This window comes from Triticum dicoccoides, chromosome 3A, assembly GCF_002162155.2.
Source record: "Triticum dicoccoides isolate Atlit2015 ecotype Zavitan chromosome 3A, WEW_v2.0, whole genome shotgun sequence".
NCBI lineage: Eukaryota > Viridiplantae > Streptophyta > Magnoliopsida > Poales > Poaceae > Triticum > Triticum dicoccoides.
In genome coordinates, this window is record NC_041384.1 from 657,173,688 (window position 1) to 657,197,700 (window position 24,013).

The 24,013-nt window shown below is 46.8% G+C and overlaps 1 protein-coding gene across 1 annotated transcript; it reads right to left on the reverse strand.

Moving 5' to 3' along the window:
• Positions 1-16,697: 16,697 nt before the first annotated feature.
• LOC119269995 (BTB/POZ and TAZ domain-containing protein 2-like) lies at positions 16,698-20,122 on the reverse strand. Its single transcript, XM_037551935.1, has 5 exons — positions 19,899-20,122; positions 19,550-19,701; positions 18,286-18,601; positions 17,349-17,656; positions 16,698-17,249 (listed from the first exon to the last, which is right to left on the reverse strand). The coding sequence occupies exons 1-5, from the start codon at positions 20,013-20,015 to the stop codon at positions 17,078-17,080; spliced, it is 1,065 nt and encodes a 354-aa protein (XP_037407832.1). The 5' UTR covers positions 20,016-20,122; the 3' UTR covers positions 16,698-17,077.
• Positions 20,123-24,013: the final 3,891 nt, after the last annotated feature.

A 24,013-nucleotide genomic window follows, 5' to 3' on the forward strand; every position in this document is an offset into this window, starting at 1 on the left:
AATTTCAGAGTGAAGTGGAAAATCATCGTGACAAGAAAATAAGTTTCTACGATCTGATCGCGGAGACAAATATTTGAGTTACGAGTTTGGTCTTCAGTTAAAAACAATGTGAAATAGTTTCACTACTCACGCCACCTGGAACACCACAATGTAATGGTGTGTCAGAACGTCATAATCGTACTTTATTAGATATGGTGCGACCTATGATGTTTCTTACCGATTTACCACTATCGTTTTGGGGTTATGCATTAAAGACAGCTGCATTCACGTTTAAAAGGGCACCATCTAAGTCCGTTGAGACGACACAATCTGAACTGTGGTTTGGCAAGAAACCAAAGTTGTCGTTTCTTAAGTTTGGGATTGTGATGCTTATATGAAAAGGTTTCATCCTGATAAGCTCAAAACCAAATCGGAGAAATATGTCTTCATAGGATACCCAAAGGAAACTGTTGGGTACACCTTCTATCACAGATCCGAAGGCAAATTCGTTGCCAAGAATGGATCCTTTCCAGAGAAGGAGTTTCTCTCGAAAGAAGTGAGTGGGAGGAAAGTAGAAAACTTGATAAGGTAATTGTACCTTCTCCCTTATTGGAAAGTAGTTCATCACAGAAGTCTATTCCTGTGACTACTACACCAATTAGTGAGGAAGCTAATGATAATGATCATGTAACTTCAGATCAAGTTACTACCAAATCTCGTAGGTAAACCAGAGTGAGATCCGCACCAGAGTGGTACGGTAATCCTGTTCTGGAAGTCATGTTACTAGACCATGACGAACTTGCGAACTATGAGGAAGCGATGATGAGCCCAGATTCCACGAAATGGTTTGAGGCCATGAAATCTGAGATATGATCCATGTATGAGAATAAAGTATGGACTTTGGTTGACTTGCCCGATGATCGGCAAGCCATAGAAAATAAATGGATCTTCAAGAGGAAGACGGACGCTGATAGTAGTGTTACTATCTACAAAGCTAGAATTGTCGCAAAAGGTTTTCGACAAGTTCAAGGTGTTGACTACAATGAGATTTTCTTACTCGTATCTATGCTTAAGTCTGTCCGAATCATGTTAGCAATTGCTGCATTTTATGAAATCTGGCAAATGGATAAACAATACTGCATTGCTTAATGGATTTACTAAAGAAGAGTTGTATGCGATGCAACTAGAAGGTTTTGTCGATCCTAAAGGTGTTAACTAAATATGCAAGCTCCAGCGATCCATCTATGGACTGGTGCAAGAATCTCGGAGTTGGAATATACGCTTTGATAAGTTGATCAAAGCATATAGTTTTATACAGACTTGTGGTGAAGCCTGTATTTACAAGAAAGTGAGTGGGAGCACTACAACATTTCTGATAAGTATATGTGAATGACATATTGTTGATCGGAAATAATGTAGAATTATTCTTCAAAGCATAAAGGAGTGTTTGAAAGGAGTTTTTCAAAGAAAGACCTCGGTGAAGCTGCTTACATATTAAGTATCAAGATCTATAGAGATAGATCAAGACACTTGATAAGTTTTTCAATGAGCACATACCTTGATAAGATTTTGAAGTAGTTCAAAATGGAACAGTCAAAGAAAAGGTTTCTTGCCTATGTTACAAGGTGTGAAGTTGAGTAAGACTCAAAGCCCGACCACGGCAGAAGATAGAAAGAGAATGAAAGTCATTCCCTATGCCTCAGCCATAGGTTCTATAAAGTATGCCATGATGTGTACCAGATCTATTGTATACCCTACACTGTGTTAAGCAAGGGAGTACAATAGTGATCTAAGAGTAGATCACTGGACATTGGTCAAAATTATCCTTAGTGGAATAAGGAAATATTTCTCGATTATGGAGGTGACAAGAGGTTCGTCGTAAAAAGTTACGTCGATGCAAGTTTTGACACAGATCTGGATGACTCTAAGTCTCGATCTAGATACATATTGAAAGTGGGAGCAATAAGCTAGAGTGGCTCCGTGCAGAGCATTGTTGACATAGAAATTCGCAAAATACTTACGGATCTGAATGTGACAGACCCGTTGGCTAAAATTATCTCACAAGCAAAACATGATCACACCTTAGTACTCTTTGGGTGTTAATCACATAAATGATGTGAACTAGATTATTGACTCTAGTAAACCCTTTGGGTATAGGTCGCATGACGATGTGAACTATGGGTGTTAATCACATGGTGATGTGAACTCTTAGTGTTGAATCACATGGCGATGTGAACTAGATTATTGACTCTAGTGCAAGTGGGAGACTGAAGGAAATATGCCCTAGAGGCAATAATAAAGTTATTATTTATTTCCTTATATCATGATAAATGTTTATTATTCATGCTAGAATTGTATTAACCGGAAACATAATACATGTGTGAATACATAGACAAACAGAGTGTCACTAGTATGCCTCTACTTGTCTAGCTCGTTAATCAAAGATGGTTATGTTTCCTAACCATAAACAAGGAGTTGTTATTTGATTAACGGGATCACATCATTAAGTGAATGATCTGATTGACATGACCCATTCCATTAGCTTAGCACCCGATCGTTTAGTATGTTGCTATTGCTTTCTTCATAACTTATACATGTTCCTATAACTATGAGATTATGCAACTCCTGTTTACCAGAGGAACACTTTGGGTGCTACATAACTGGGTGATTATAAAGGAGTACTACAGGTGTCTCCAAAGGTACATGTTGGGTTGGCGTATTTCGAGATTAGGTTTTGTCACTCCGATTGTCGGAGAGGTATCTCTGGGCCCTCTCGGTAATGCACATCACATAAGCCTTGCAAGCATTACAACTAATAAGTTAGTTGTGAGATGATGTATTATGGAATGAGTAAAGAGACTTGCCGGTAACGAGATTGAACTAGGTATTGGATACCGACGATCGAATCTCGGGCAAGTAACATACCGATGACAAAGGGAACAACGTATGTTGTTATGCGGTCTGACTGATAAAGATCTTCGTAGAATATGTAGGTGCCAATATGGGCATCCAGGTCCCGCTATTGGTTATTGACCAGAGACGTGTCTCGGTCATGTCTACATTGTTCTCGAACCCGTAGGGTCCGCACGCTTAAGGTTTCGATGACAGTTATTTATGAGTTTATGAGTTTTGATGTAGCGAAGGAGTTCGGAGTCTCGGATGAGAACGGGGACATGACGAGGAGTCTCGAAATAGTCGAGACGTAAAGATTGATATATTGGACGACTATATTCGGACATCGGAAAGGTTCCGAGTGATTCAGGTATTTTTCGGAGTACCGGGTAGTTACGGGAGAAGCAATGGGCCTTGATGGGCTTTAGTGGGAAGAGAAGAAAGGGCCAAGGGGCTGCTGCGCCCCCCCCCCTCTGGTCCGAATTGGACTAGGGAAAAGGGGGCCGGCCACCTCTCCCTCTCCTCCACTTCCTTCTCCCTTCCTCCCCTCTTGGTGGACTCCTACTAGGACTTGGAGTCCTAGTAGGACTCCACATCCTGGCCGCACCAACCTTGGCCGGCCTCCTCCTCCTCCATCCTTTATATACTGAGGCAAGGGGCACCCCAAAGACACAAGTTGATCCACGTGATCTATTCCTTAGCCGTGTGCGGCGCCCCCAGCCACCATAGTCCTCGATAATATTGTAGCGGTGCTTAGGCGAAGCCCTGCAGCAGTAGTACATCAAGATCGTCACCACGCCGTCGTGCTGACGGAACTCTTCCCCGACACTTTGCTGGATCAGAGTCCGGGGATCGTCATCGAGCTGAACGTGTGCTAAAACTCGGAGGTGCCGTAGTTTCGGTGCTTGATCGGTCGGGCCGTGAAGACGTACGACTACATCAACCGCGTTGTGCTAACGCTTCCGCTGTCGGTCTACAAGGGTACGTAGATCACACTCTCCCCTCTTGTTGCTATGCATCACATGATCTTGCGTGTGCGTAGGAATTTTTTTGAAATTACTACGTTCCCCAACAGAAGAAGGAGATAATGACCGCGGTAAGTGTGAATTTATAGGCACAGGGGCGGCACTGTGCTATTACACAGGTGCCCCTGGCGATTCGCATCTGAGGAACGCGTGACCTGTTTGCGGAAGTTTGGGGTTTGTTCCACGTCCCACGGACGCCTGGATTGTCGGGCGGTCGTTCCTGCTTCTCCGGATTTTATGTGGAGGAATGAGCATTGAAAACGGACTTTATGGTTGTCTCTATATCTTTTGCTGACAAGGACGCAGTGAAGACATTTGACAGTTTCAATAGAATGCATATGACTTGGAGAGATAGAATTTGAGATAGAAAGCATAGAGAGATTAGGGTCCGATCACATTCACTTAGTTCAAAAGATTCAACCAAGAAGACATAGCTATGAGTGAATGCTATAGAGGACAGAACACTAGTATGTATACATCTATATAATCAACGTTGTGAAGATAATCATGAAGACATGTTGAGTTCGAAGCCAAACCAAATGTGAAGATATTGCAAGGTAACGCCATGAGTGAAACACTTCAAAATAGAACGTTTGGTGGTGGCGTTACCCACTGTATAGGAAGTATTAGACCTAGACACGGCGCACAATTATCGTGGCGCTCCGAAGTCAAATTCCACATTAATGTGTTCACACTTAGAATGTATGTCTTCATAGATTGAAGATATACTTTACTTCGTGTGTTGCACATCTAAGTCATCAATATGCATAAGGGTTAGGATGTGTGCCTGATCACAGGACATTTGAGGATTCAAGGATATTTAGCTCACACCGTAACTTGCAAAACCTCTTCTCATCCAAAGGCTTGGTGAAGATATCTGCCAATTGCTCTTCAGTGTTGACGTGTATGATATCAATGTCTTCCTTCACAACATGATCTCTGAGAAAGTGATGACGAATTTCAATGTGCTTTGTCTTCGAGTGCTGAACTGGGTTGTTGGCAATCTTGATGGCACTTTCGTTGTCGCAGTAAAGTGGTACTTGCTTCAGATGAATGCCATAATCCTTGAGTGTTTGCTTCATCCACAAAAGCTGAGCACAGCAAGATCCAGCAGCAATGTATTCAGATTCAGCAGTGGAGAGAGATACACAGTTTTGCTTCTTTGAAGACCAACATACAAGTGATCGTCCCAGAAAGTGACATGTGCCTGATGTAGACTTGCGATCAACTTTGTCACCAGCATAATCAGCATCCGAAAATCCAACCAAATCAAACTCTGAGCCCTTTGGATACCATAATCCTAGAGTTGGGGTGTGAGCCAAATATCGAAGAATTCGCTTCACAGCTAAGTGATGCGACTCCTTTGGTGCCGCTTGAAATCAAGCACACATGCAAACACTAAGCATAATATCTGGCCTAGATGCACATAAATAAAGTAAAGAACCAATCATGAAGCGTTATACCTTTTGGTCGAACTCTTTACCATTGTCGTCAGGACCTAGATGATGTTTGGCTGGCATTGGTGTTGTGAAGCCTTTGCAGTCTTGCATACCGAACTTCTTCAGGCAATCTTTGAGATACTTCTCTTGAGATATGAAGATGCCATTGCGTTGTTGTCGTATTTGAAGACCAAGGAAGAACTTCAGCTCCCCCATCATGGACATATGATATTGCTCTTGCATCATATATCCAAACTCTTCACTGTACTTCTGATTGGTGCAGCCGAAGATAATGTCATCCACATATATTTGGCACACAAACAGTTCACCATCATATGTCTTCGTGAAAAGAGTGGGATCCAGGGAACCAGGTATGAAGCCTTTGCTCTTCAGGAAGTATTTGAGTGTGTCATACCAGGCCCTAGGGGCTTGTTTGAGGCCATACAGTGCCTTGTTGAGCTTGTATACCATGTCAGGATGTTTTGGATTTTCAAAGCCAGGCGGTTGTGCAACATACACTTCTTCTTCAATCTTGCCATTGAGAAAGGCACTTTTCACATCCATTTGATATAGTAGTATGTTATGATGATTTGCATAGGCCAGAAGAATGCGTATGGCTTCAAGCCTAGCCACGGGAGCAAATGTTTCATCGAAGTCAATGCCTTCTACTTGAGTATATCCTTGAGCAACGAGACGAGCTTTGTTTCTGACAACTTGACCATGCTCATCTTGTTTGTTGCGGTATATCCATTTGGTGCCTATTATGTTGTGCTTCCGTGGATCAGGATGCTTAACCAGTTCCCATACATTATTCAGCTCAAATTGTTGAAGCTCTTCTTGCATAGCTTGAATCCATTCAGGTTCCATGAAGGCTTCTTCAACTTTCTTGGGTTCTGATATTGAGACGAATGCGAAGTGCCCACAGAAATTTGCTAGCTGAGTTGCCCTTGAACGAGTGAGTGGACCAGGTGCATTGATGCTGGCAATTATTCTGTCAATCTGTACTTCATTGGCAACACGAGGATGTACAGGGCGAAGACTTTGCTCTTGCTGATCTGTGTTGTTGTTGGGAGGAATGTCTTCAGGCTGAGCATTGTCTTCATGTTGATCAGGTGCTGAGATGATAAGTTCTTCTTCAGGATGAGCTTCAGAAGGTATAATCTCTCCAGTTCCCATTAGCTTGATTGATTCACTAGCTGGAATCTCATCTAGCACATTTGGCAGTTGCTCTCTTTGTGAACCATTTGTCTCATCGAACCGCACATCCACTGTTTCAACCACTTTGTAATGAAAGAGATTGAAGACTCTGTAGGAGTGCAAATCCTTTCCATATCCAAGCATAAAGCCCTCATGTGCTTTTGGTGCAAACTTTGAGGTGTGGTGTGGGTCCTTGATCCAGTACCTTGCGCCAAATACTCTGAAGTAACTGACATTTGGCTTCTTGCCAGTTAGGAGTTCATAAGATGTCTTGTTCAGAAGCTTGTGAAGATAAACATGATTGATTGTATGGCATGCAGTGTCAATGGCTTCAGTCCAGAATTTTCTTGGAGTCTTGTATTCATCTAGCATTGTTCTGGCCATCTCAATGAGTGTTCTGTTCTTGCGTTCGACGACGCCATTCTGCTGTGGCGTGTACAGAGCTGAGAATTCATGTGTGATGCCCAAGGTATCAAGATATGTATCAAGGCCAGTGTTCTTGAATTCAGTGCCGTTGTCACTTCTTATGTGTTTTATCTTGGCGCCAAAATTGTTCATAGCACGATTCGTGAAGCGTCTGAAGACATCCTGCACTTCAGTCTTGTAAAGGATTATGTGCACCCAAGTATATCTAGAGTAATCATCAACAATGACGAAGCCATAGAGGCAAGCAGTAGTAGTAAAAGTTGAGTAGTGAGTGGGACCGAAAAGATCCATGTGAAGCAGTTCGAAGGGTTGAGTAGTAGTCATGATTGTCTTCGAAGGATGTTTTGCCCTTGTCATCTTCCCTGCTTCACAGGCACCGCATAAGTGATCTTTCTTGAACTTGACGCCCTCGATGCCTATGACATGCTTCTTCTGCGCAAGGGTGTGGAGGTTCCTCATGCCAGCATGCCCAAGCCTCCGATGCCAAAGCCAGCATTCTGAAGCTTTTGCAAGAAGACATACTGCAAGTTGTGGCCCTCTGAGAAATCTACCACGTACAGATCATCTTTTCGATACCCTTCAAACACTAGAGACTTGTCAGATTCCATTAGTACTAGGCAACAATATTTTCCAAACATTACGATCATGTTCAAATCGCAAAGCATTGAGACAGACGTTAAGTTGAAGCCAAGGGATTTAACAAGCATGCCTTTATCCATGTGTTGATCCTTTGAGATTGCAACTCTACCTAGACCCAATACCTTACTTTTACCAGTGTCAGCAAATGTGATGTGGCTCTTGTCGGATGGACGTAAGGTTGAGTCCATAAGAAGGCTTCTTTTGCCAGTCATGGGATTTGTACACCCACTGTCAATAATCCATTCTGAAGACTTTGAAGACGCTGGTGTCGTACCCTACAGTGCAGTTAGGGGGATAGGCTTCACGAAGAGAATTGTGAAGCAAAAACATTTGACGAACCAGTGGGTTATGAAAACTTAGATCCAGATTAGGACTAATAGGGAGAGTAGCATGCGATTCAGGAACGAAGTACATAATGATGCCATTCGGGCATTTTATCTTGCGCCCTACAAGTTTTGTAAGGTCCCCAGCAATAGCGTCAGAAGATTTTGTTTTTCTGCTGGAGACCTTTCCCTGCAAAAGAGAGTTAAGCTTTCTTAACCACCCACATCTTCAAGGGTGGCTTAAAAGCAATAAGTCTAAGTGCAGCATCTGAGAATTTTGGCTTTGAAGCCTTAGCAAATAGTCTTGTAGGTGGACAATAATACTCATAGGAATAAGCAGAATAATTTTTGGTCATATGAACATGACGGTTCGATGAACCGCTCTCATATTCATATGCCTGAGTATGGTTTCCCTGCAAAACATTTGCGTTAGTGTGACTAAGGTGAGTCCTCTGTTTGTATGAAGCCTTTGGACCGTATGAAGCCTTTGGTCTGAGGTTTGTCTTCTTCAAGTGAGGTGTCATGAAGACATTCACAGGAAGATTTTCTAGACACTTTTTCGGAACCCAGATCTTCATCATAGGCGGTCCATTCCTGCAGTTAGTACCAATGTACCTGGCAAACACTTCACCATTCTGATTCTTAAACAATTTATAGTTTGCATCAAAGGATTCATCAATAATAATGGGGTTAGCACATGTGAAGCAAGATAAATTGGATGTATCTGCTGAAGGTTCCTTTGCAGCAACCCATGTGGTTTTGGGGTACTGCTCAGGTTTCCAGTAAGAGCCATCTGCATTTATTTTCCTTACGAACCCAACACCCTCTTTCCTAGGGTTTCGGTTCAGAATCTGCTTCTTGAGGACATCACATAATGTCTGATGTCCTTTAAGACTTTTGTACATCCCTATTTCAAGCAATGTCTTCAACCTAGCATTCTCATCATCAATAGCAGTGGTATCCTCAGCAAGGGGGTTAGTTACCACACCAACAGTTGAAGATATTGCAACAGCAGTAGCAGTGGAACATTCAGCAACAGCAGTAGCATTATCACGCTCAATGCATTTAAGACATGGTGGTTCAAATCCTTCCTAAGTGGAACTGATCTGTTCGGCGCGAAGTGATTCGTTTTCCTTTTGAAGATCTTCATGAGCCGCTCTCAATTTCTCAAGTTCTTGCTTCCTTTGAAGATAATCATAGGAAAGCTTTTCATGAGTTGTTGAGAGAGTATCAAGACGATCTTCAAGTTCCTGATACTTAATGTGAAGATTTTTTATGTCTTCAATTAAGGATTCAGATCGAGTCATTTCAGCACCCAACAGATCATCGCTTCTGTCTAACAGTTTTTGAATATGTTCCATAGCTTTCTGTTGTTCAGTTGCAATTTTAGCAAGTGTTTTGTAGCTGGGTTTTGAATCACAGTTAGAGTCATCGTCACTAGATGTTTGATAGCGAGTAGTGCGTGTGTTTACCTTGGCACCGCGTGCCATGAAGCAGTAGGTAGGAGTGGAGTCGTTCTTGTCATTTGCATCAGTGTCGGTGATGAAGTCATTGTCTTCTGTGTTGAAGATGGACTTGGCGACGTATGCTGTAGCCAGACTCATAATGCCAGAATCAGACTCCTCCTCAGATTCCACCTCTGCCTCCTCAGAAGCAGACTCCTCCTCTGAATCCATTTCCTTGCCAACAAACGCACGTGCCTTGCCAGATGAGCTCTTCTTGTGTGATGAAGACTTTGAGGAAGACTTGGAAGAAGACTTTGAGTATTTCTTCTTCTTCTTGTCGTCAGAATCATATTCCTTGCTCTTCTTCTTCCTTCTGTTCTCATTGTCCCACTGTGGACACTCAGAGATGAAGTGTCCAGTTTTCTTGCACTTGTGACATGTTTTCTTCTTGTAGTCATGAGCAGAAGCTTCATCATTCCTTGAGCTTGATCGTGAAGATTTTCTGAAGCCTTTCTTCTTGGTGAATTTTTGGAACTTCTTCACTAGCATTGCAAGTTCCCTTCCAATGTCTTCAGGATCATCAGAACTGCTGTCAGATTCTTCTTCAGATGAGGAAACAGTTTTTGCCTTCAAGGCACGAGTTCGCCCATAGTTTGGACCATAGATATCTCTTTTCTCAGAAAGCTGGAACTCATGTGTGTTGAGCCTCTCAAGTATGTCAGACGGATCGAGTGTCTTGAAATCAGAACGTTCTTGAATCATCAGGGCTAGGATGTCAAACGAACTATCAAGTGATCTCAGCAGCGTCTTGACGATTTCATGTTTGGTGATCTCAGTGGCGCCGAGGGCTTGAAGTTCATTTGTGATGTCAGTGAGCCGGTCAAATGTGTGCTGGACATTCTCATTGTCATTTCGCTTGAAGCGGTTGAAGAGGTTGCGAAGAACACTGATTCTGTGATCTCTCTGGGTTGAGATGCCCTCATTGATCTTGGAGAGCCAGTCCCAGACCAGCTTGGATGTCTTCAAGGCACTCACACGACCATACTGTCCTTTTGTCAGATGACCACAGATGATATTTTTGGCAGTAGAGTCCAGTTGAGTGAACTTCTTGACATCAGCAGCAGTGACACCTTCTCCAGCCTTGGGAACGCCGTTCTCGACGACATACCATAGGTCGACGTCAATGGCTTCAAGATGCATGCGCATCTTATTCTTCCAGTAGGGATATTCAGTTCCATCGAAGACGGGGCACGCAGCGGAGACTTTCATTATCCCTGCAGTCGACGTAGCTAAAACTCCAGGTGGTTAAACCGAATCACACAGAACAAGGGAGCACCTTACTCTGATACCAATTGAAAGTGCGTTATATCGACTAGAGGGGGGTGAATAGGCGATTTTTATGAAAGTCTTCAAAACATGGAAGTTATGAAGACAAACAGTAGAGATAAGCCTATCACTATGCAGCGGAAGTTAGGTTACACTAGGAAAGCCATGGTCAAGTATTCAATAGGGTGAAAGCACAATGACAAGTAGTTGCAGTGTAATAAGGATCGGGTAGGAAGAAGTTATGAAGCCAAACAAATCATACAGTTACGTTGTGAAGACAAAAGGTATAGCAAGCATGCACTGGCTTCACAATGAGTAACAGTAAGTAAAAGGAAGTGAAGATGAAACCAGTGACTCGTTGAAGACAATGATGTGTTGGACCAGCTCCAGTTGCTGTGACAACTGTACGTCTGGTTGGAGCGGCTAGGTATTTAAACCTTAGGACACACAGTCCCGGACACCCAGTCCTGAACACGTAGCTCAGGACACCAAGTCCTCACCGTATTCTCCTTGAGCTAAGGTCACTTAGTCCTCGCCCAATCACTCTGGTAAGTCTTCAAGGTGGACTCCCAAACCTTCACAGACTTCATTCACTGGCAATCCACAATGTCTCTTGGATGCTCTGAACGCGACGCCTAACCGTCTGGAGGATTCACAGTCCTCAAGTGTAATAAGTCTTCAGATCACACAGACAAGAAGACTTAAGTGATGCCCAATGTTCTCTGGCTCTGGGTGGTTAGGGCTTTTCTCCTCGCTAGGAATTTTCTCTCAAAGGCTTTGAGGTGGGTTGCTCTCAAACGACAAAAGCCGTGCACTAAAATCTGAGCAGCCAACCATTTATGGTTGTAGGGGGTGGGCTATTTATAGCCACTTGGCAACCCGACCTGATTTGTCCGAAATGATCCTGGGTCACTAAGGAACTGACATGTGTCTCAACGGTCAGATTTCAAACTCTCATGGCAACTTTACTTGGGCTACAAGCAAAGCTGACTTGTCCGGCTCTGGACAAGATTCGCTCTCATTGTCTTCACTCGAAGACATAGGTTTTTAGTTTGGGCATCACTTCAGTCATTCTGACTGGTTCTCCTGGACCCCACTTAACAGTACGGTGGTTCCTATGACTCAACACAAAGGAAAAGAACTACGAAAGATCTAAGTCTTCGAGCTCCATAGGCTTCATAACGTGTCTTCTTTTGTCATAGTCTTCAATGTGAATATCTTCATATACCACCTTTGACTTCAATGTCTTCATACATTTTTAGGGGTCATCTCTGGTAGTAAAACCGAATCAATGAGGGACTTCTACCTGTGTTATCCTGCAATTCTCACAAACACATTAGTCCCTCAACTAGGTTTGTCGTCAATACTCCAAAACCAACTAGGGGTGGCACTAGATGCACTTACACAGAGGAATCTAAGTAAAAAACTTTGGCCCAAGACATGACAATTACTAGAAGGACCTGATCGTTTCTACATACGCATGAGAAAACAAACGTCCAGGGTCGTCGGCTCTAGTGCCACACCGGCAAGAGGCCTACCACAAGGGCACAAGCGCCCGCTGAACGCCAGGCCGACGCGCTGCAAGGTGTAGCCATTGCTGGGGAGGAACCTGAAGGAAATATGCCCTAGAGGCAATAATAAAGTTATTTTTTATTTCCTTATTTCATGATAAATGTTTATTAGTCATGCTAGAATTGTATTAACCGAAAACTTAGTACATGTGTGAATACATATACAAACAAAGTGTCACTAGTATGCCTCTACTTGACTAGCTCGTTGAATCAAAGATAGTTAAATTTCCTAGCCATAGACATGAGTTGTCATTTGATTAACGGGTTCACATCATTAGAGAATGATGTGATTGACTTGACCCATTCCGTTAGCTTAGCACTTGATCGTTTTAGTTTACTGCTATTGCTTTCTTCATGACTTATACATGTTCCTATGACTATGAGATTATGCAACTCTCGATTACCGGAGGAACACTTTGTGTGCTACCAAACGTCACAACGTAACTGGGTGATTATAAAGGTGCTCTACAGGTGTCTCCGATGGTACTTGTTGAGTTGGCATAGATCAAGACTAGGATTTGTCACTCCGATTGTCGGAGAGGTATCTCTGGGCCCTCTCGGTAATGCGCATCACTATAAGCCTTGCAAGCAATGTGACTAATGAGTTAGTTGCGGGATGTTCTATGACGGAACGAGTAAAGAGACTTGCCGGTAACGAGATTGATCTAGGTATTGGGATACCGACGATCGAATCTCGGGCAAGTAACATACCGATGACAAAAGGAACAACGTATATTGTTATGCGGTTTGATCGATAAAGATCTTCGTAGAATATGTAGGAACCAATATGAACATCCAGGTTCCGCTATTGGTTATTGACCGGAGACATGTCTCGGTCATGTCTACATAGTTCTCGAACCCGTAGGGTCCGCACGCTTAAAGTTCTGTGACGATCAGTATTATGAGTTTATATGTTTTGATGTACCGAAGGTAGTTCGGAGTCCCGGATATGATCACAGACATGACGAGGAGTCTCGATTGGTCGAGATGTAAAGATCGATATATTGGATGACTATGTTCGGATACCAGAAAGGTTCCGGGAGGTTTCAGACATATACCGGAGTACCGGGGGTTACCGGAACCCCCGGGGAGTATATTGGGCCTAATGGGCCTTAGTGGGAGAAGAGGAGGGGCAGCCAAGGGCAGCTGCGCGCCCCCTCCCCCTCTAGTCCAAATTGGACAAGGAGGGGGGGTGCCCCCCTTTCCTTCTCTCTTCTCTCCCTTCCTTCTCCTCTCCTACTCCAATTAGGAAAAAAAGGAGTACTCCTGGTGGGAGTAGGACTCTCCCCTTGGCGCACCCTCCTCCTTGGCCGGCCGTCTCCCCCTTAGCTCCTTTATATACGGGGGCAGGGGACACCCCTATAGACACAACAATTCATCTGTTGATCTCTTAGCCGCATGCGGTGCCCCCCTCCACCATAATCCACCTCGGTCATACTGTAGCGGTGCTTAGGCGAAGCCCTGCAACGGTAGCTTCATCAACATCGTCACCACGCCGTCGTGCTGACGAAACTCTTCCTCGAGCTCTACTGGATCGTGAGTTCGCGGGGCGTCACCGAGCTGAACGTGTGCTGAACGTGTGCTGAACGCGAAGGTGTCGTACGTTCGGTACTGAGGATCGGTCGATCGTGAAGACGTACGACTACATCAACCGCGTTGTCATAACGCTTCCGCTTAACGGTCTACGAGGGTACATGGACAACACTCTCCCCTCTCGTTGCTATGCATCACCATGATCTCGTGTGTGCGTAGGATTTTTTTTAAATTACTACGTTCCCCAACAGAACCATCGGAAGCTCACGAAAAAGACATAGCCTTGGATCCATGGCCGCAGATCCGGGGAAGAAATGGTGTCGCTGCTACTTGTGAGCTGTGTTGGGATTTCCTCGGAGAGGGGAGGATGATGTAGTGCAATAGTGATAAGTATCTCCCTCGGTTATGAAACCAAGGTTATCAATCCAGTAGGAGAACCAAGCAGCACTATGTAAACAACATCTGCACACAAACAACAAATACTTGCAACCCAACACGTAGAGGGGTTGTCAATCCCTCAACGGTTACGAGCAAGATTAAATTGTATATGTTTTGATAGATAGATCAAACAAAAATACAAAATAAAATAAATAAAAGAAAAATACAACAAGTTATTTTTAGTTTTAATATATGATAGAAGATAGATCTGAGGGCCATAGTTTTCACTAGAGGCTTTCTCGAGAAAATAACATCGGTGGTTAAACAAATTACTGTTGGGCAATTGATAGAAAAACATATAATTATGACGATATCAAAGGCAATGATCATACATAGGCATCACGTTCGAGATTAGTAGACCGAAACGATCATGCATGTACTAGTATTAATCCATACTTCGACCGCTATCTAGCATGCATCTAGTGTATTAAGTTCATGGAAAAATGAAGTAATGCTTTAAGCAAGATGATATGATGTAGACAAGATAAACTCACGTAAGATATAAACCCATTTTTTCCCTGAATTGCAACGATACATACGTGTCCTGTTCCTTTCTGTCACTGGGATTGAGCACCGCAAGATCAAAACCATTACAAAGCACCTCTTCCCATGGCAAGATAAATTAATCTAGTTGGCCAAATCAAATCAACAAATCAGAGAAGAAATACAAAGGCTATATAAATCATGTAGAAAAGAGTTCAGAGAAAACGCAAATAATATTCAAGGATAGATTTGATCATAAACTCGCAATTCATCGGATCGCAACAAACAGACCGCAAAAAAGAATTACATCAAATAGAACTCCAAGAACATCAAGGAGAACATTGTATTGAAGAACATCGAGAGAGAAGACATCTAGCTACTAACTATGGACCTGTAGGTATATGGTAAACTATTCACGCATCATCGGAGGGGCGACAAAGATGATGAAGAACCCCTCCGTGATAGTTTCCCCATCCGACAGAGTGCCAGAAAGGGTCCCCAAATAGAATCTCTCGAGAACAGAGGCTTGCGGCAGCAGAAAAAGTATTTCGTGGACTCCCTGGTAGGTTTCCTGATTTAGAGTATTTATATGTCAAATGGAGGCTTGTGGGCCACTCCTTCGTCTTCCCGTTCCTTCCCAAAGCTTTCAGGATCACTTATTGCCAAAAAAAATATCCAAAAAGTTTCATGGCATTTGGACTTCGTTTGGTACTAATATTCTACAAAGTCAAAAACATGCAAAAACAACAACTGTCTGGGCACTAAGTTAATAGATTAGTCCCAAAAATGATATATATATATATATATATATATATATATATATACTTATAAATGTATATAATATAATAGCATGAAACAATAAAAAATTATAGATACGTTGGAAACGTATCAGCCGTCACGGCACCACCGAGGGCGTCCCAAACCAGTCGAGGAGCTCTGCCACCCACATCCCGGGATCCAACACCGGTAGGAGCAAGCGACACTGACGAGAGGGGAACATCGCCAGGATCCTACACCGTCAAAATCTGACACCGGCCATGGGGGCGGAAGAGCCAGGCCGACACCAGGCGCATGCGACAACCAGTGGCAAGGGGGCGGGATAGGGGCCCTAAGATGTGTACAACAACTGGAGGCTAGGCGACATGTGGGAGGATGAGTTGGATGCTCCGTCGGTCGCGAGTTAGGGTTCCCTGCCGCCTCCAGGGAGAGCCATGCAGGGGTCGTAACGGGGCGGCTCGGACTGAGGACCGGAATTGCAAAACAAAACGAAATCCAGGGAACCGGTACATGAGTTGGGGAGTTGTGGTTGAATGGGAGCTGGTGTTGAACCATGGGGCTCCTCCTCAAGGAGCTGCCTGAAGGGCTTGGACGCGGCGCAAGTGACCAGAAAAGCACCGCAAGAGGATGCGTGCTTGGGTGTTGCGACAGCTTCACCAACGAAAAAGCTCCCAGTCACCGCATGTCCGTCGTCCTGATGGTGGTGTTGCTCCTGCGGCACCACCCTAGGTTCATCCTCCTCAGTGTTGCGGTCGCACGACATGCCTCTCTTGCCGACATGGCCGAAATATCGGATTGGAAGCCGTCGTTGGGTTGGGGTTCGGGAGAGGAAGAGATGGGATGACGGGGTAGATGGAGAAGCGGATGGAATTGGCTAGGAGGACGTCCCCACGATCACATGGGTCTGGGGAATGAGGCTGTGATTTGCGCAGCGATTTAGGAGAAGTTGCGTTCGTTGCAGCGGAGCACAAGTGTTGACACAGCATGACACAGCAAAGAAGATTTTTATTGTAGGACGGAGCAGAAGGACGAAAGGTCGAAGAGATCGAGCGAAACGCATGAGCAACTAGAGAGGACACCTTGTGTCCTTTTTAAGTACTCCCACCGATCAATATTAATTGTGGCTCATTTAGCACATATATGGATCAGAGGGAGTAGTTTATAAAGATATTATTTTGGTTGCCACACCGATGCTCTCTTAATGTATAATCAATACGAAAACAAGATGTTTAAACAAAAATAGATACCTTGCAACTTTGTTCCCTGTTCTAGGATTGCAAAGTTTGTTGCTACGTGGACAAATCGCACACATTGCTACTAGTATTACAGATTTACAGTGCAGGCAGTATCTTACAACAAATTTCCGCCCGTTTCCTCTCTCGCCCCACAAAAGAATAACACTACGACTACATTGCTCAATAGAGAGATTATACACTGGAAAGACGGGCCAAAAATAGGCCGCTTTCTCTACACTCGCACACTACATCTAGCTACCTGTCCCAGGCTGATGCAAGCTGCGATTGCACAACATTCGATCAGCTCTCAGAGGGGATCCTCAGTAACATACATTCCATACGCTCAGGCTCAGCAGCACTGAGATTGAGAGGGAGGGCTTCTCTTGCCGAGAGAAGACATGACGCTGACAGCCTTCACCTTCTTCACAAGAAGCCCCCACCTGCCGTCGCTGCCGTCGCCGGCCTTCGCGGCCGCCGAAGCCGACACCGCCTCCTTCTGCTGCTCCTTGAGCTTGAACTGCCTGCATGATCAGACGAGATCCATGGCAACGTCAGACATGAGTTCAATTTGCTTATGCGTGAGAATGAGCAGAGCCGTGCGTTGGGGCAAATGAACTTACGTGCAGAGAGGGGTGTTGCAGTGGCCGTCGGGGACGCGGCAGAGCGCGGCGTGGAGGCGGAGCAGCTGCCACATGCGCTGGCACCGGGGGCAGGTGGCCCGGCTTTGGCACCGGGAGAAGTGGCGGATGAGCAGCTGCAGGCCCCGGCACGTCGCGTACGCCGGGCACGGCGAGTTGGCCGGCGCCTGCCCCACGGGTCCGACCTCCGTGCAGCCGTCCGTGCAGATGTGCCGCAGGATGTCCATGGCGTCGCTCAGCTCCATGTACACTTTCTGCTCCGCGCGCTTCCGACGCCACTTTCGCCGCCGCTGCACGCCAGAATAAAGTTTCCGTCAGTTCATCATACTCGCGAGCATGCATAAAAATTACTACCGGAGTAGATTGATCTCGACATGACGAACCAAAAACGTGTTCGACATTTTTGCAAACTTTTTAAATAGTGGAGTATCTTTGACGCTTTTTCCTAACTTTTGTCAAATCAAAAGATTGATGGGCATATGCGGTCATAAGCAATAACCGTGACCGCTGGGACGAAAACGTTTGGCACGACCGTTTCGGAGATGTGAACATTCACCGGCCATTCCTCCACCCGGCGTGCTGTGGGGTGGACGTGGACGCACCAACCGAAACGACCTATGCAGGATGACGAGACCTCAAGCACCGGCAAAATCAGGCCCTCGCGTCATTTCTTAATGCCCACGAACGCGACATGGCGAGCACCTCCCGAAGCCGACCGGGCCGGGCGGCATGCATGCTCGCCATGTCTCCCAGTGCACAGCGCACTGAGACGTCGAGGGAGGCGGACCATCGATCTGTCGCTGCGCTTTGGAATGCATCATCTCATCTCGCCACCGCCCAAAGTGACACCCCAACACCTCTCGAGTGCCAACAGACATGATTTCACCGCATGAATGTTCAGAGGCAATAAGGTACGTACCATGTCGGCGTCGTGGAGCTGGCGGAGGACGTCGAGCTCCTGCCAGGGGTCGTTGTCGCGGAGGAAGCGCCATGCCTCGGTGCGCTCGACGGCGCGGAACTCCTTGGCGAGCAGGCGCATGCAGCGGAGGTGCAGCTGCGGCGCGTCGCAGAGGTCGGCCAGCTGCAGCGCGTCCACGACGGTGCCCGGCGTGAGCCGCGACCCGATGGCCTCCTGGCACCACCGCTTGAGCCACGGCACCCGGTACGCGTGCGCCAGCACCAGCAGCTGCTCCGCGTACCTCTCCACGTCCTCGTCCACCTCGCCCTCGCCACGCCTGCACGCCGTCCAGAATTCCCATCACCAAATTAGATACTCGTGATTGATTTTTCCGCGTGTCCATTCGCCATCACCGAAAATACATACAAACAAGCAACTAGGAGTAGTAGAAGAACAGTTCGCGCTGTGAGATTGGACGGTCCCTGTCTCCACACCCACGAGTAGTAGCCAGCAGGCAGGATGATGGTGCCGGCGACAGCGACGACACATGCGGGTGGCCATGGAGGTTCCAACTAGGCAGGCGCTACCCCTAGCGCGCCCACCAACCAAGACCAAACAAAACACACAGGGAAAAGAAAGAACTTGCGGTGCTCGACGGCTCGCGCGCGCGCGCGCAAGTTGCCGGGGTTTTGCTTTTGCATGGCCCGGCTTGGGCGCGGCGAGGTTAAGGTTTATCTGTGTGTCGTCTCGCCTATCTTCTGACGAGGCAGAACTGGCGAGTTGGCAAGTTGGAGATAGCTAGGCGCCGCGACAGACAGGGACAGAGATTCTAAGATTCGCCTGTTCGTGTGGAGGTTGATAGAATCTACTCCCTCCGTTCAGAATTACTTGTCTCGAATATGGATATATCTAGAACTAAAATACATTTAAATATATCCATTTCTACGACAAGTAATTTCGAACGGAGGGAGTACGATAGATCCCACCGGGCTAGCGGACGGAAGGGTCGATCTCAAGCATGCAAATTGTCGGGGGCGTGTGTGGCTCGGCGTCGGCCGGCGACCGGCGAGGCAAAGGGTTGCGAAACACTAGTATAGAAGAACTGGAATTCAAAGTTGTAGATGGGGAATTCGCATTGGTTTCTCGGTCCTACAGATGAACTCGGTCTTTCAAGATGCCAGCAAAACATACAAAAAATACTAGAACAATCCTAGAAAGAAAAAAGAAACAGCGTACTATTTGGTGTATTCATTCAATTCCAGGGAGGAAACAGCAGAGGCGGTACCTGCTGCCGGCGTAGAGGAGGCGGACGAACGCCGCCGCGACGTGGTCGGTGACGCCGCGGACCCGGACGACGGCCCTGCCGCCCTTGCCGCTCTCCCTCAGCCTCTGCAGCCGGCGCTCCAGGGTCGTCTCCAGCACCGGCGACGCCGACGCCTGCTCGATGACGCCAACAAAGAAACAAGAATAAATATCCCCCCTTCAGAACTGAAATTTTCAGACGACCGAATCGCATACACACGCCGTCTCCTGAATCCTGATCGCTAGCATCGGAATTCACGGACCGCGTCCGCGTGCCGGCGGGCGGGGTAATGCGGCGAGAAATCAAAGGGGACGGAGAAAGGATGGCTTACAAGAACGGAGGAATGGGCGGCGATCTTGCGGCGGCCGCTGGAGGTGACGACGTCGACGTCGGCGGGGGCGGAGGCGCCGCCGCCGCCGCCGGCTGCCCGTGCAGGTGCCTCCGGCATGTCGCGCTAGGGATAACTAGGAGAAATTGCGGCGGAGGAGGAAGAAAAGCGCAGGGGCGAAATATCTGGGAAATGTCGCGGCGTGCGTGTGGTGTTGGTTTCGGGGGAGGGAGGCTCAACTCTGCGCCCGTTCGAGCGCTTATATAGAAAGCCGGCGGGGAACGGAATTATGGGACCCGCTGCAAAACGTGCGGTTTTGTAATATTGCCCTCTAGAGAAACCGTATTCTCAGGGATGTCATGGGCACGGTCGCTGATCTTTGTTTGGAAGATCGGGGAAAGATCGGAAGATTTCTGCGGCTCGGTTGTACCATGTCGATCAGGTTGTGGACGAACACGTAGGCGACAGGTGTGTCAGTGCTGACCGAAGAAAGAATTTGCCATGGAGAAATAAAACTCGCTGCATGTGAGCCTCATATGAACATTATTTTCAAGGGGAAATTATATCGGCCTCTGCACGGTAGTCACTTATTATTTTTCGAGTATTGTTTATAGTCGTGGACTTAAATCCCCCATTTCTTTAACCGGCAAGTTATTGGAACCATTATGTGATGCAGATTGATTTGTGCCTATAAGTTTTTTGTTTACTTTGTGAAGAAGCACTAAACGCCAGGTGTATCTTTGCTAGCGGAAGAAAATAGATTGTGTCCAGATGATAGAGCATTTTTGTACACCCACATGGATCGGAGGATCTCCACATATTTGCTCCGAAAAATAATAAGCAAAGCTGTGTTTTTCTTCAACGAAGAAAATGGAAGTATATTCTTTCTAGGAGATTGTTAGTTTTGTTCCATAGTAATAGGATTACTTTCCACTAGTACATACTCAAAACAAGCAATATAAACACGCGGCACAACCAACAAGCAGCGCTACCATCAAAACGATCATTATCTAGCCTATGGGCAACCCTATTAGGACCACCGGATCCCTCCTCTGCAACCACCGCCATCGCCGCACCTTCCTCCCGTCGCCGCCGCCCGAGGCACCCACCGGCAAAGTCTGGATAGCTCCAGGGAAGGTGGTGGCAGGGCCCTTTTCTGGCTGCTCGGCGTTGGTATAGCAGCCGCGATCCATGGATCCGGTGTCGTGGCTCCCTGGTGAGGACTCCTCGTCCGATGGCGGCGTCGTGGAGGACGGGTCGATTGCAGGCGTGGTCTCTCCTCCGTCAAATCTGGTTTGGCCGAAGTGGCCTGCTCGCCGCGTGGTGGCGGAGATCGGTGGCGGTTCCGTGCAAACGGTGTGGGATGGAGGCACCTCGAGCAGATCCAAGTGAAAACCCTGCTCTCGACTAGTTTCCAAGGTCGGCGATTGCGGCGTCTTCTGTGTCGTCCCCTCTTGAAGGCATCATAGTGGAGAAGCTCCACACCTATATCAGATACCTTCGAGGAAACTCTAGATCGGTCGATCGGATGACAACGGCGCTCTTGTGTCGTTCCTCCCTTGGTGGCGTCATTCTTGAAGGTGTGCATTGGCTCCAGGAACTAGTGGCCGATTTCAACGGTGGAGCGGTGTTTCATGTGACGCATTGACGACGTGGAGTCTCGACGGTGTGGCGCGGTATGGTCTCGGCGACAGATGTGTGGTGATGGACACGCGCAGGGAAGTGGCGCCGTTTGGCGCTGGTGGTGGCATCGATGGCAGGCCTGACAAAGTCGACGCGTCAGTACCTTCTCTTAAGATGGATTGGTGGAAGACGGGGGCGACGACTCTGCAGCGTGCGCATGCGAGTTTCGCTGAGAGTGGGCCGAACCGGTGTGTGACCCAGACTCGGCAATTCGGCTTGATTAGCGCATCCGTCTTTAGATGTGTGGACTTTGGTGTGAGGTCTGGGTTTACGGCCCCGACAATATGCACCCCTTCATCCAGTGGATAGGAGTAGCGGTAGTTGTTGCACAAGATGGTTGTTTCAGACTTATTGATGTATTACTTTGTAAGGTCTTGATGAATAATCAATAAAATTGTTGTATGCATCATCCTGATGCAGAGGCCGAGGTCATCCTTCTTTTCAAAAAAATGTGCAACCCTATTATGGTGACGATCATTTTTTTTCCACGAAGACTATGGCGGGCAAAAGCTGGCCCGAACCACGTCTATAGCATGTAGGGCTCGGCGTCCACAATAAGGAACATGAAAAAAAAGAGAACCAGAAAACTTAGAATCATCACTAGGCGAATCGAGAAGAACAGACACTAGCAGTGTTATATCTTTCGAAAGGAGATCCGACACAAGAAGGCGTAGAGAATTAGTGTTCCGCTACCCCTGAGACCCATGTGCGCCTTCAAGAACTAGGAGAGTTACAAACCACCATCAAACGGCTTGGCGCTACCTAGCCACGACACGACAAAAGAGAGTTGTAGACCGTGGCGAGGAGCATTGTTCCACCGATATAACCCTGCATCTCCTCTAGGACACACCACAACCACCATCACAAATAGAGAGAACCATAGCACTATGTGAGGCAACAAAACCTCAAACGACGTCGAAGGGAGCCGAACTTTGACACCTCGCCGCCACCACCATACACTCCAACATATCGACCATGCTCCAACTGAGATATCAAGCAATCAACAACGGATACATGTGTCCAAGACAACACCCCTGGGGGTAAATCCAATCCAGAGAAGGATTTGAGGCTTTCGCCCGAGGCACACCATTGATCGGGGTGTGGAAGCTCCACTATGATGCTTCCAAGAAGGGAAGGGACGCCGGAATGCTTCGCCATAATCGATGTCGACAAGGGTGGGAGAAGGCTTTCACCTGAAGCATCGCATCCCGGACCTTATTGGTTAAGTACAATTTTACTCCATTTTTTGTTCTTTGTTTCCCTTGTTTCGAACATGACATGAGTGATTTTGATTTCCCCTCTCCCTCCGTTTGCCTCCCTGTCATGGTTTGGTTGCTTATCCTTTAGTACAAAGAACTTTCATACCATGTTGATGGATTAACGCTTGTGAAAAAAAAATGCTTGATTGATTTGCGGAGAACCACTAAAGGTGACGTGTATCATTGCCACGAAAGGCTAAATTATTTTTGTGTAGATGTACATGGACGGTGGATCTCGACATATTTGCTTCAGAAAATTGAAGAACAATGGAAGTGTTGACAAAACAAACCAAAGCCTTTTACCTTTCCGCCGCTCATACCAACCGAAAACCATGTAACATAATGGTTATTTCTCTTCTTCTTCTTTTGCGCGGGTGGAGGTGTTCTCTCTCTCTCTTTCTATACAGTTTCCTTTCTTTCGCTCAGGTAGAAAGCATCAGCTTCGGCGCATGCACCGGTAAGCTTGCCACTGACTATAATAGCCCACCGTTACCCGTCCCAAAGTACACGAACGGAATGATCACGCGCACATGCAAGAAACGGCATCATCGGCCGCAGATCCAGTGATGATACGGGTGCAGTTGAGTGGCCGACACGAGCAGGGCCAAAACCAGGGCTGCTGGCCGCTAGAGAGTACAGACAGATGGAGAGAACGCCAACAGGAAGGGAAAAAAAAATCAAACGAAACCTGAGTGCATATTTGTTCAGTACTCCGAGGGGCCAAACGCGAAGTGAGCAAGCTGACGCGAGTGGTGACGTCCAGGGGCCGCGCGCCGACGAGGAGCGACGAGAGGCTGAAACGGCCCTTGGAACCAGCAAGCGCCACATGGGCCTCGACGTGGAGGCCGCCCATGGGCCCCGCGAGTCGGCAGGCCCGTCCTCATCCGCGTCTGGGGCCCAACCGCCGGACGAGACTTGCCTGCTCTCCTCTCGTGTGTCCATCCGTGCTCCCGCATACATGGCTTGATTTGATTGGAACAAAATAAGGTCTGGCCCCACACCTTAAAATCAGGGGAGGAGATGATTAGATTAGAAAAAAAAAAAGACAGTCGTTGGATGAGGTGGGAGCACGGATGGGAGCACGCGAAGGAAGCAGGCAAGCCCGATCCCCAACCGCCTGTGACGGAAAGGCCCGACAGCCATGTCACAGCTCAGCTTCAGGCACACGCCAAAAAA

Coding starts and splice junctions, on each gene's coding strand:
- LOC119269995 (XM_037551935.1), bottom strand. CDS start 20,015: ATGCCGGAGGCACCTGCACGGGCAGCCGGCGGCGGCGGCGGCGCCTCC. Junction 19,702..19,898: donor CCGCCCATTCCTCCGTTCTT/GTAAGCCATCCT, acceptor GTCATCGAGCAG/GCGTCGGCGTCGCCGGTGCT. Junction 17,657..18,285: donor AGCTCCACGACGCCGACATG/GTACGTACCTTA, acceptor TCTGGCGTGCAG/CGGCGGCGAAAGTGGCGTCG.